Below are 12,944 nucleotides of genomic sequence, written 5' to 3' on the forward strand. Positions count from 1 at the left end.
GAGAGCTGTCACCTTATATCAGTGACCCAACGCTGAAGCTATTCCAGTGTGCGGTTTGCAACAAATTCACCTCTGACAGCCTGGAGGCCCTAAGTGTGCATGTGAGCAGTGAGCGCTCTCTCCCTGAAGAGGAATGGAGGGCTGTCATTGGAGATATCTACCAGTGCAAGCTTTGTAACTACAACACTCAGCTCAAAGCCAACTTCCAGCTCCACTGCAAGACTGATAAACATATGCAGAAATATCAACTGGTGGCTCACATTAAAGAAGGGGGCAAAAACAATGAGTGGAGGCTGAAGTGCATTGCCATTGGCAACCCCGTTCACCTGAAATGTAATGCCTGTGACTACTACACCAACAGTGTGGATAAATTACGCTTGCATACCACCAATCACAGGCATGAGGCGGCCCTGAAGCTCTACAAGGTAAGCAGGGACATCCATTTCCGTTGGCACAGAGTAGAGAAAGGGGATTAACTGTTTCAGAGCTTGGAGCACGAATCTGCAAGTTAAGGAAAAAAAAAAGAGAGAGAGAGGAAAAAAATAGAAGGGCAAGGTACACAGTTTCTGCTTAACATGACTAAACGTATTGTGAGATACACGCAATTGGAGAATTTATTTAAAAGATTTGCCATATGTCGCTTTTATACCTATCTCAGTGGCATGGATTGCTTTACTGGCTTCCCAGAAATGCAATAACCTTCTGAGCATTTTCACATATAAAATAATATTGCTATCCCCCTTTTATTGATTAATTAAAAAAAAAAACATAGCATCGCTCTTGGCTAAGTGTTAATGGTTATAGGGAACAGATCACAAAAACTGTGCCACTTCGTGAATGTCTTTTGTTTGGTGTCAAGCAGGGGCGATCTAGACTGTGTGTGTGTGTGTGTTCCGTTGTTTTTCTGTAAATTTTGAGTAAACACACTCTCCCTTAGCATCAGTTGAAAGTCTTCTCTTTAACTCAGTTGTTTTTTGCATGACCTTTCCCAGCTAGTAATGTTTTTATTCCTCCACTGGGTGTGGCGCAAATAAAAATATTCATTAAATGGCAAATATACTTTTATCTTTGCTGGAAAGGACTATGCAGATGTGATGAATATGGGCAACTAGTGAGCACCATTTATTACACAACTTGTCTTGACTTTTTCTAAACCCTAATTACTGGTTAATTTATTTTGTGAGTTTGTTTACTGGATTGGCTTGATTGTCTTGGTTCTTGTACAAATGTAACAGATTCATTTCTATGATGAATAACTTGGTAACTTATTAAAAAGTTCTTTTGTCTAGAGGATATTAAAATTCAGAAAATATTGCAAACCATTAGTCATTGTAACAAGCTGTAAATATGATTACAAAATCCATTTTGCAAGTGTTATCTATTGATTTATACTAGAAATCAGTGATAACTCTACTATCAGGAGTCAACCAGCGATTATAATACCTATGGCTTTTCTAATACTATTTCAAACTATAAACACACAGCAAAAAGGGTAGATTGTGGATCTCTAGATCAGGTGCTAGAATTACTTATTTGTATTGGGGCTGGCACTGTTAGTTTGGGTTGTTTCTTGAAGTTCAAATTCTAGATTGACATACTGAGCGTAAAAACCTGTGGACGTGGCGTGAGAATCTGTAACATTGTTCCTGTGATATCAGTGCTCTGTGGATCAATAACGAAAGCGTTAGATTTAGGTTATACAGTTTGAGGGGAGTAGCAGCCCAGTGTAAGATGGCAAGCTTCTAAGTCAATGCTATTGGAAATATAATATACAGGATTAATTGTATTATAATTCATAGGCTTTACCATTCAGTTGTCAACTCTTTTTTTTTTTTTCCTGTTGATACCTGACCTATTAAAACTTTTAGAATACCTAGGCGAAAAAAACAAACATTAGGTTTGTATAAATAATAGATCTCGACCCTGGGAGCTATATAGAATATTCATGAACTGTTTATATTCACGCAGCTCCTCTAACACTTTAAATTAACATGTTGTGAATAGAAGATATAAATGTACAAATTTTTCTATTTTATTGATCTCATGTGGGAAGCTAAAGAAAGGTAGAGTGTTACTGTTTATTTTCTCAGGAAAGGTTGTTTTATCTAATTGTTTGATGATTATTTAAACGTGTGTGTATCTGTGGCTGTTAAGTTTATTCATCCTTTCCTTGACTATGAGTTGATCTCCCTCACTATCTGCAGAGCAATTTGCTAAGTGTCAGAGTTCGTGTTGAAGTTTCCTTTCAGGGGGAGTTGGATATTGCCTTCGAATGTAACAACCAAATGAGATAAAAGCTTGTTTATAAAGAAGGCTTTAAAGCAGAGAGAGCTTGAGATCCCAGAACGAAAGAATAGATATACTCTTCCCTTAACAATGTTATAAAGTCATATAAAAATGTACTTGTCCCCCCCCTTCTTTATTTGCTTATCTCTTAAATGCTCAAGTGTCTTTGCAGGCTAGTGTCTAAAAAATGGTCCACCAACAAACAAAAACATACTTCAAACAAACTTACCTTGAATTAAAAGAAGATTGAGGAGATAAATATTTGAGCTACTGAAACTGGGTATTGGACAATCGAACTATATTATTTTGTATTATCCTTCAAGGGGCATTCATTATTTCTAGTAGTAACTAGGAAAATACTCCAGAGTAGTAGTGTGTTGAGGGTGCCTTTTTGAAACTGATTTACAGAAACTGTCTGAGTCAGATATAGAGGATTTTCAAGTGTAGTAATGAGAATATTAGCAAGCTTGGTTGGCTTGTGTCGGCAAAATGAAATTGCTTCATAAGTAACATTAATTGCTTTTAAATGAGAACTTAACAAATTGGCCTGGGCCTGGGAAAAAAAAAAATGATGGTTTGTAATAGGCTAAAATATTAAAATTAGACTTAAAATAGTTTCTGAGTTAATGACTAGACAATAATCTCCTATATAAAATTCATTTTCATTAGGAGTTTAATTTACATCATTTTGCATCGTGAATTATTCAGACTTTAAGGGAAAGTGACAAGTAGCAGTTTTAAGACAAATACAGAGCTGTGAGAAAACAGCTTTCCTTGTTATTGACAACATATTGATTCATAACACTCTAAATGTGCTGATGTGTCCGTTCAATTTGAATAGACCACTTCACCTCTTGCATTGTCAACCTGGAGCAGTATTACGAAAAGAAGTGGGTGTCCTTATTCCAGTTTAAGGAGGTTAAAGGTTAAAGGTTAAGGGTTAGCTTAAAAGCATCATCTGCCTAGCTGCTTAACTTTAAACTGATCAATTTAATGAAAATCTGTTTTACAGATGTTGTTTTAATGTATTTGGCAGGATTTAGGCAGCTTTAACATTAGACGTATGCTAGTAAAAATTATTTCTTTATTTGACCAGAACAACACCTTTCCTTTTATGTTTAAGGTAGAAGGCTTGCGGGTTATGGTATTTTGGCAAAGGACCCAGAGGCAGAATGTGTTGATGATCTTTCCATATGGACTTAAAAAAGAATACCTTTATGTCTATTGCTAACGATGACTGCAAAAACAAACAAAGCTGTATTCATTTCTTTGGCAGCATTATTTTCCTTAGAATTTTTTAAAAAAGGAATTTTGTTATTGTTAAGGAAATCTTACTCACTTCTTCAAGCAGAATTCTCTGAAGCCCTGAGCACTATTCAATTTTGACTTTTCCTCCAGAAATTTTAATGGTGAAGCAAAATTGGTCTAGGAAATTAAAACAATAAAATGAAACTACAGATTGCCCCTAATCTTCTCCTTCCATGTATAAAAGTGTATTTAAGTGAGATTAACGAATACTGAGTGCATAGATAGCTACGGTCAGTGTCGTAAGGTAAAGTGTGCACGTGCGTGTACCTACATCAACATCCAGATCTGGATAGGATGCGAAGGCAGTGTGTCTTAGCTAACCGCTTTATTGGATTCGATTATATTCTTCTAACTTCACACCTTTGCGTCCTCTACAAATTCTTGTTAGTTGGTATTCACAGAATACATCCTCAATATTTGTAAGATGAATAAGTAAATAGCCTGAGGTAAGTATTAAAGAAACCTTGTTACTTCCAACCCTCATTAAAAAAAAAAAAATTAAATGCATTACAATCGGTCTCTTCCTTAAATGATCCCCAACTTTTTCTAAAGAGTTGAGTAAAAAGTTATAACGGAAACCACTTAGCACTACATATTCAAGCCTTAGAAGAACAAATACGACTTTGGCCATATTTCAGTTTTACAGTTAAGTTTATTCTTGGCTCAGAACGGACAAGACTTTTCCAGCTAGCTGATTGGTTTACCCCCATCCTAGGTAGGGCTTGCAAATCCTCTCGCCACACCTGCACGTCAGCTGCTCTTATAATATTATATGTATTTTTAAGTGAGGTGTTCACAGCTTTGCTGGTTCAAAGTCAAAAGCTTAATCATACCAGCCTTTTTCCTTCCTGCATCTGCTAGTAGTGAAGCAGAATAGTCTGTCTGAATTCCATAATGCTATTTTCATATTTGGATTTCAAATTGGCTGAGAACAGTGAATGAATCTCTTGTCTCCATGGTGAGCAAAAGAACACACGTGGGATTTAGTCCTAGGTAACTTTTAGTGTAACATTCCCCCAAGGAACATTTTTGGAGTTTTCTCATTATCCATGTTATGGATGAAAGCATCCGGGTTAAGAACTAAAATCAAGGTGTGGGGGAGGGTCACAGAAGAGAATGCAAAGAACCACGTTGGGAAAAGTATGTGGCAAGGAAATAAAAAATGGAATAATTAGCTTCACCTACATTTTTTTTTTTAACTAGTAGGAAATAATAACCCGATCAGTTTGGAATTAACAAAGAATCACAAGCATTTTCATTTCAATAGGCCTGAGTCCAACTTTGCAATTTAAAATCAAATACACCAGATATGTACCGTTTCAATTATTGAACTGTCATTGTCCCGGTGTGATGGTAAAAGAGGTCAGGAGATTGTGTGGTACGCATTTGCATAAAAGTCATTGTGCAGAAGGAAATTGGAATATGTGTGTGTATCTAAGAAACCAAAACAGGTTTTTCTTAATCTTATTCTAGTCATTTGTTTAGATGAAGAAAGCTGTTTTCAGAGATAAACAAAAGTTATTCTTTTCTGTTGCCAAACATTAACCTGAATATGGAAATTTTTTATACTTTTTGGTATTAGTTTCAGATTTATGTTTCTTTCAAGGTTGAAATGCACTGTGAAATTTAATTCCGGTTGCAGGATTTCTTTTTAAAAAAGTAATCACAACTCAAATTATTCTATTGTGTTCTCATATGAAAAGACAAGGCAGAGGTTGAAAAAAAATCAGTTTCTGTGGTGGAACAATAATCTGTGCTTCCATAATACTTATAACTAATAAATACGCAGATCAAATAGAGAGGAGCTGGTTAGCTAATAGCAACTAATAAATCACTGGTGTTTTCAGATCGCAGTGTAATTGGCCAACCCTATCTGCTATGTCTCCTTCTGTTTTTAAGCCTGACATTTGCTGAAGCGTAGCGATGTGTTACAGGACGGCTACTCCAGCACAAATAGGGACTTTCTCACTGCTTTCCCGTGGCAAGTACTATATTACATTGTGAACTGAGAACCTCTTTGTACGCCCCTGGAAAAAAAAAATCACTAAAAGTCTGTCTATCCAAATATAAAATGTGTATGTTAATGCACGTCAGCCCCTAAATGGATTACTTTAGACCAGGCATTAGCAAGTTACTACATCCATGTCAGAACTGATAAAGTGATTTTTAGTGTGTGAAATTGTTAACCAACCCAGACAAAATTTTGAGAAAGCCAAGTGTGCAAAGGAACCTTCCCATTTTATCTTTGGCGTGTCTTTCCTTGACCAGCGCTACCATCTCCCAACACGTCAGGCACACGCTAGTATGCTCTTCTCTGTTTCTCTGAAATCCTTACTGTTTTATCCCACCTGGATCTTCTCTTCATGGAAGTGCTCCATGTTGCAAGATTATCCATCTAATTCCCCAAAGAAAACTAGCATTCTCTTAATTAAGGGGAAAGCAGCCGTTTCATAAAAGCAGAATAGTGCAGCCAAAGGTGTAAATGACTTTCAAGTCTTTCCCTGGGTGCATTCTGTTTTGAAGGAACTGCTCAAACTGGATAAATTTTCGAATGTGTGAGGGGGTGTAGTGATGTTGCCAGGGATGGGGATTGGGTAGGGTAGAGCCCCACTTTGAGAGCTTCCCTCACTTACCTCCTTCCGAACCCGCACTGCCTCCCACACATCAAACAGCCTCTCATCTCAGAAACACAGTAAAAAATTTGACACTACTATTCACTTCACTTCAGGACCATGTCAAGTCATACTTTATGATTTATATTATGGTTTTTGTGTAACTTGTGTTCATTCTGTCTCATGTGAGGTGTAGGTATGGTTTAACCAAAAGTAGTAAATCGCTGATGCGTCACCCGCCCCGAGGTCATTTAGGTAATGCAGACAAAGGTGTTACCTCATAATTAATGTGCTCTTTCCGTGTGCTTCTTTGCCTTCAGTGTAATAGTCCCTGTCAGTGGAGCTTGTTTAAAATTGCTGAAATGTTCAAATGGGTGCTGGGATGCCACGCGGTAATGCAGCCAGAGTCATATGTTAACCAGGCCTCGCGCTGCTGAAAGGGTCTTGGCCCGGGGTGGAGTGGGGAGGAGCTGGCATGTGCATAATGACCGTGGTTCTGCTTCCAGAACATCTGGCCTGCCTGAGTTCTACTGGAAATGCTTTACCAAGTTTGCTTTGAGTCTGAGCCTATGCTCAGGCTGAGTTCAATTAGACGTGGAGATTTGTTCATTATTCAGATAATTCAAGCCTTAAAAGGCACTTTTCCCAAATTATCAGTGTATTTCAGGAGAGCTCTTGACGATAAGACTTACTCAAGTAAGAGCAGCGATGGAGGCCCAACCCTCTATAGCCTATGAGGAAGCATCTTCACAGATCCTATAACCTCAGAGGAATGTGGGGATTGGTAGGGGCCCAAGGACTGGTGTTCTGTTTGCAGAATACCTGAATGATACCCCAAGTTTTATACTTCTCATAGACACAGAAGCATTGATTGAGCACTTACTGTGTGCCAGCTCATGGTCTCTGTTGATGGAAGTTGTGTCCCATTAATATGGTAGGGTGTAAGCCATCTTCTCTAGGGTGATGCTTCCAAGCTCACTCTGTTCTTCCAGTGGCAGGGGGAGTAATAAAATTAAGGTTTGAACCCCATACACTAGCCATCAAAAGCTTCCATGGCTTTTATTTGACAGTGGCTGGTAAAAGGACTGAGTGTGACTGCTCTGTTGGGTCATCAGTAGTTGTAGGGCACTGTCACTTGATCATCTCGACTTCTTGTTGCTCTCTTGCATTGCAAGACTTTATTGATCAGTTTTAGACAAGGGTCATGGTGAGAATTTAAGGCAGTACAGAGCTTTTCTAATAGTTGGCACATTTATGGTTTCTTCATACGTGAGGATGATGCTACTGATGTATGACCTAGAAAATGAAGAAGAAAACCACTTAATAAAGAATGCAAAATGTTAGATTACAATGTCAGTCAACCCCCTTATAGGATCAGGATGCTAATTCAGTTTGACTTTTGAAGAATCTTTGTGAGTTCAGTTTATAATACTGTCAGAGTTCTCCTTCAAGAAAAATTATTACAAGGACAAGATTGTTATTATCCTAGATAATAACAGTTACATGTGGCAACATTTTGTTTCACGTGGTTTTATAACCTTATATTAATATTCTAGTTTCCTTATCTTTAAAGAAAAATACTTTTGTAGCTTTGAGTATAATATATGTATTATATTAAATATGTACATGTCAATATAAAAGTATATTGGGCCATACACACAATACTTTATTGATTCATATTTTCCTAAAGCCCTTCTTTGAGTGGAAACATTAGGTAGCATGGAATACGCAACTCTCCCTTCTTGTTGCTTACAGAATAAATGTCAAGGTTGTGTTTTCCCATTAGGCAATCTTTTAAAGAGTAATGTAGAGGAAGGTTAAAGTTGAAAAATTCTATGTCTCTGGTTATCTGCTGATAAAATTAGTGGAATGCAGAGCTGAAGATGGCAAGAAATGAGTTATTGATAGGTCCAACTGTACTGCTTAACTCAGGTTTGGGAGGGAAGCTTTTAAAGTTTTAAAATATTGATTTTTTCATCCATGATTGTGTCCTGTGTCAAGAAGAGCCTCGTTTATAAATAGATTTGGCAATTTATTGTCTATGTATGATTGATGAGATACTGGGACGATATCTTACCAATAATATCCCCTCTTCTGATGCCAAATATTCTGTCAAAGGTAAAACCATATGGATAATTGACTTCCATTTATCTATTTAAAAAGAGGACATAGGCTGACAACAATCATAAGAAGTTAGACTTTTCATTTGTATTATCTGATTTTACTCTTCCTAACAGTTATGTGTTACTGTTCCCATTTTGACATATGGGAAATTGAGATTCAGAACAAAATGCCTTGCTCAAGTCCTCACAGACGGTAAGGGCCTGTGCTTGAGTTCTAGCCCACATTACGAGGCTCTGTTAATAAGAAAACTTTCCATTGCACTTGAGGATAGGAAGAGCAGAGAGTGGGAAAGGAAAAGGAAGGCCAGAGTGCCAGAGGCAAACATAACAATTTTGTCTAGGGCTTAATCATTTCGGAGCCCACTCTTATTCCTTCAAGTTAGCAGATTCCCTTAAAGACCCTGCAGATATGATGTGACGCAAGAGCTGGCCAGTGTGAACATAGCCAGCTAGAATGATGAACTTCACACCTGTTGGGTCATCGACAAGTGGAAAGGAGCAACTGCTGGTTAAAATTGTTGCCTGAATATCTCTTGCCACAGTGGAATTCTTTCCCTTTAAAGAAACTTCTTTTTGCTGGCATTTTTGGGTGTTTGGTGTATTAAATAGAAAGAACTAATAGAATATTTATCACTTCTAGTGCCTGAGCTCTCAGTGCTTGCAAGTTAAGCACCTTTGGAAGCTGCATTAATTCATTCAGGTCGCCAGGGTATTTCAGGAGTAATGTACTAAATGGTACCCCGCTGACCTGAAAGAGGGAATGTGCCTCCCTAAGCATTTAACTTCCTAAACAGGAACAACTAAAGCACAGTCTACTCTCTGCCCAGAGCTCAATTCCCTTTTCCTGGCATCCTTATAACTACTGGAGGGAGTCCTATTCACTTGCTACTTACTTACTTAGTTTAAAAAAACATATATCTTGTTTGGATTATTATTATTATTATTTTGCTTTTATTTTTCAATTCTTACTTTCATCCATTTTAGTTACAAGGTTCCAGAAATTTTCTTTTCACTGTATGTTTCTTTTCTTTTTTTTTCTTTTTTAAGATTTGTTACTTATTTATTTGACAGAGGGAGAGAGATCACAAGCAGGCAGGGCAGTAGGCAGAGAGAGAGGAGGAAGCAGGTTCCCTGCTGAGCGGAGAGCCCGATGCGAGGCTCGATCCCAGGACCCTGAGATCATGACCTGAGCTAAAGGCAGAGGCTTAACCCACTGAGCCACCCAGGCACCCCTCTACTGTATGTTTCTAATGCATTCCCTTCCTCTCTCTCCTTGAAATTTTGTTAATGATTCCAAAGTAAAGCCCCAAATCTCCTTAGAATTATTCTCATTGACTCAACTTAAGAGATGCTGGGGGTAAAATCTTGCGTTCCTGAACCTGGCTGCCTCTTCCTGCAAAAAAGTGTCAGTCATTAACGTTGTTGCAGTTGACCACTTTCATTAATGAAACGCTCTTCTATTGAAAAGCAAGAATTGTCTCTGTTTGGGAATGACAGAATTGTTAGCAATACGGAGTCTCCCAATATCTGTAACTGGTGTGTGTGTAAAGCATGCAAACACAGTCTGATAATTATAATGCCTAGTACCTTTCAAAAGCTTCAGATATTTCTAGCTATTCATTTGGCACACCTGAAAATAACACCAGCATACGTCCTTAGGGCCTAAAACCATTCATTGTTCAACTGTGAGAAATCAGGTAGCAAGTCTGATTGCCATCACCTCTGAAAGAGAGTCAGTTTTCAAGGCATCTCCTTTAAACTCAACATCTATTAGCACTTACCACTGAGTAGTAAGTGACACCAGACATGGGGAGGGGAAAGAGGATTCTTAATTTTCACATCAAATAAATAGTGTTTTGTTTTTTTTTTTTAATTAAAGATTTTATTTATTTGACACAGAGAGAGAAATCACAAGTAGGCAGAAAGGCAGGCAGAGAGAGAGAGAGGAGGAAGCAGGCTCCCTGCGGAGCAGAGAGCCCGATGTGGGGCTCGATCCCAGGACCCTGGGATCATGACCTGAGCCGAAGGCAGAGGCTTTAACCCACTGAGCCACCCAGGCGCCCCAAATAGTGTTGTTTTAAAAAATAAAATTAACATGCCAAAATAGGAATGATGCAAACACCAGAATATACATTTTAGAATTTGGTTTGCTTGGTGAATCTCTTACACATGCTTTAGAAGGGAGAAAACGGTCTCCTCTTTACTATGTCATACTTTTTAAACCAAGGCCCCTCAGTGTCCTTTGAGAAATAATTTGGCTAAAAGCAAGTTCTGGGTTATTATTACTTTTTGTTTATTATAATTTTTATTAGCACATTAAGTAATTTTTAAAAACCGTATTTGGATGGAACAATTGTACCAAGTTTTTCCATGATGAGTATTCCCTGAGAAGAATAACCAAATAACCAAACTCATAACCAAGTTCCTGAAAAATAGACCCAAGGGGAATTCATAAATAACTTTTTTTCAGAGAAATACGGTCATTGGCTCTCGTTATTCCTTAAATATTAGAAAAACCAAGATGGGCTTTATGAAGAATTACTTAGTTTTTAGAGTGCTCATTCTCAACACAGAGGATAGAATTACCGTCTTTAACTCATAAATGCAAAAACGTGTTCCTAATTGCTTAATTTTGTAGACAATTCTTTAGATACGTGTTTCCAGATAGACCCTCAAGTATAGTATTTACTTATAAGTCTTTATGACACGTACTAGGTAATTTTGTTGCTTCTTCTTCTCCTTCTCCTCCTCCTCCTCCTCCTCCTCCTTCTTCTTTTTTGGCTTATTAGTCAGATTTTCTTTATTTTTTTAAATTAACATATAATGTATTATTTGTTTCAGGGGTGCAGGTCTGTGATTCATCAGCCTTACACACTTCACAGCACTCTCCATAGCACATGCCCTCCTCAATGCCCATCCCCCAACACCCCATCCCTCCCCCCCTCCCCCGCTCCAGTTACCCTCAGTTGGGTTCCTGAGATTAGGATTCTCTCATGGTTGTCTACTTCCCCAGTCCCATCTTGTTTCATTTTCCCCTCCCTTCCCCCATGACCCCCTGCCCTGCCCTCTTGTAGAACTATGGCTACCCCTTTAATTATGATGGCTTGATAACTTACTGGAAGATCATTGATACAGAAGTACTTTGAAATTAACACATATATACATACATAGATATACATGTTAACACTTTTCCAAAAAGTGAACAATTTAATCCTTTATCAATGGGTGTAGAAAAATGCGGATATAGGGGCATCTGGGTGGTTCAGTTAGTTAAGTGTCTGCCTTTGGCTCAGGTTATGATCTCAGGGTCCTGGGATCTAGTCCCATGTTGGCTCTCTGCTCAGCAGGGTGTCTGCTTCTCTCTTTCCCTCTCAAATAAATAAATAAAATCTTAAAAAGAAAAAGAAAAATGTGGATATATTCAGGTCTCATGTGTTAAGTAGTTGAAAAGGCAAAATGCCAGTACTCCAGTAATGTTTTCAGTACATATCCAGGGACACCTACTTATAATTATTTTATTCAAACTGTAGAAAAAATTGCATGCATCCATATGTGTGTGTGTGTGTGCGCACATGAGCACACGTGTGTGTGTGTGTATGCGCACATGAGCACACGTGTGTGTGTGTGTGTGTGTAAGAGAGAAAGAAGAATACAGTATATGAAGACTTGTTTTTAAAAAATTGATGAAGATCACAAGTTAATCATTAATACCCACTTACTCCGTTTTTAAGTAAATGGCAGAAATCTCTTCCTGCACATTGTAAGTGTTCTCAGTCTCTAGAGATAATAAACCTTTGATGATGTTGTGCAAGACTCGTCAGCAAGCACTGAAATCAGTTCTGTATGTACACATGACTAATCAAAGGTTCAGGGAACAGGATATGATTTGGTAAAAGTGATAGGTTTCCAAAAAGTAAATGGCCTTACTAATTGTGGGAGCACATTAAGCCTTTTTTCTCCTTAAAAAAGGCAGGGTCTAGTCCCCCATTGGAGCAGATATCTTTTCACAAAGCCTTAAGCACTACGTGTTTTTAAAAATTATCTTTAAAAGCAAAGGTGTTCTCAAATGAATGCCTACCTAATTAGTGCTCTATTCTTTTCTTTGTCTTAAAGTTACAACAGATACCATAAGACATTTAGACTCAGAATGATCTTTGAAACTCAGGGAACTGGGTAACCAGAACAAGTATCTTCTTAAGCCAATCAAATGTATGACATCCACAGTGGAAAAATGATGGAATAAGACAACGATCTCAATAATTAAGCAGGACATTATATAGGAAAATGTGACTTCAAGTTTCAAGAAGTCAGTTCTAAATCAGAAACGGAAGGAACTAAAGTTATATGCTACAAAATCTACCATGGGAACAGTATAATGAATGTTGTCTTCTGTTTTGTGGGTTTTTTAAAAATTTGCATATATATTGATATAGAATTTGTATTTATTGAATATGATTGATATAGAATTCATATTCCATGCAATCCAACCATTTAAATTACACAATGAAATATTTCATTTTTTAAAAAAGGTATTCGAAGTAATCTCTATGTCCAATGTGGGGCTCAAACTTACAACTCTAAGATCAAGAGCCGCATGCTTCCCCGACTGAGACAG

The 12,944-nt window shown here is 37.7% G+C and overlaps 1 protein-coding gene and 1 long non-coding RNA gene across 8 annotated transcripts in view; one reads left to right on the top strand and one right to left on the bottom strand.

Annotated features, from left to right (window-relative positions):
- LOC116575065 overlaps window positions 1-6,691 on the bottom strand; it is a 21,538-nt gene extending 14,847 nt beyond the window's left edge. Inside the window, exon 1 of the long non-coding RNA XR_004279584.1 lies at window positions 6,484-6,691. This is a non-coding gene — a long non-coding RNA (uncharacterized LOC116575065). The remainder of the gene's footprint in view (window positions 1-6,483) is intronic.
- Window positions 1-12,944, top strand: part of ZFHX4 (zinc finger homeobox 4) — a 185,881-nt gene that overhangs the window by 32,285 nt on the left and 140,652 nt on the right. For all 7 annotated transcript variants that reach the window (XM_032316169.1, XM_032316164.1, XM_032316171.1 and 4 more), the window contains exon 3: window positions 1-425. This exon ends at the window's left edge or, in 6 of these variants, runs on beyond it. In XM_032316169.1, the coding sequence (XP_032172060.1) occupies window positions 1-425 (425 nt within the window). The remainder of the gene's footprint in view (window positions 426-12,944) is intronic.

The sequence above is a fragment of the Mustela erminea genome, chromosome 16 (assembly GCF_009829155.1).
Source record: "Mustela erminea isolate mMusErm1 chromosome 16, mMusErm1.Pri, whole genome shotgun sequence".
Lineage (NCBI taxonomy): Eukaryota > Metazoa > Chordata > Mammalia > Carnivora > Mustelidae > Mustela > Mustela erminea.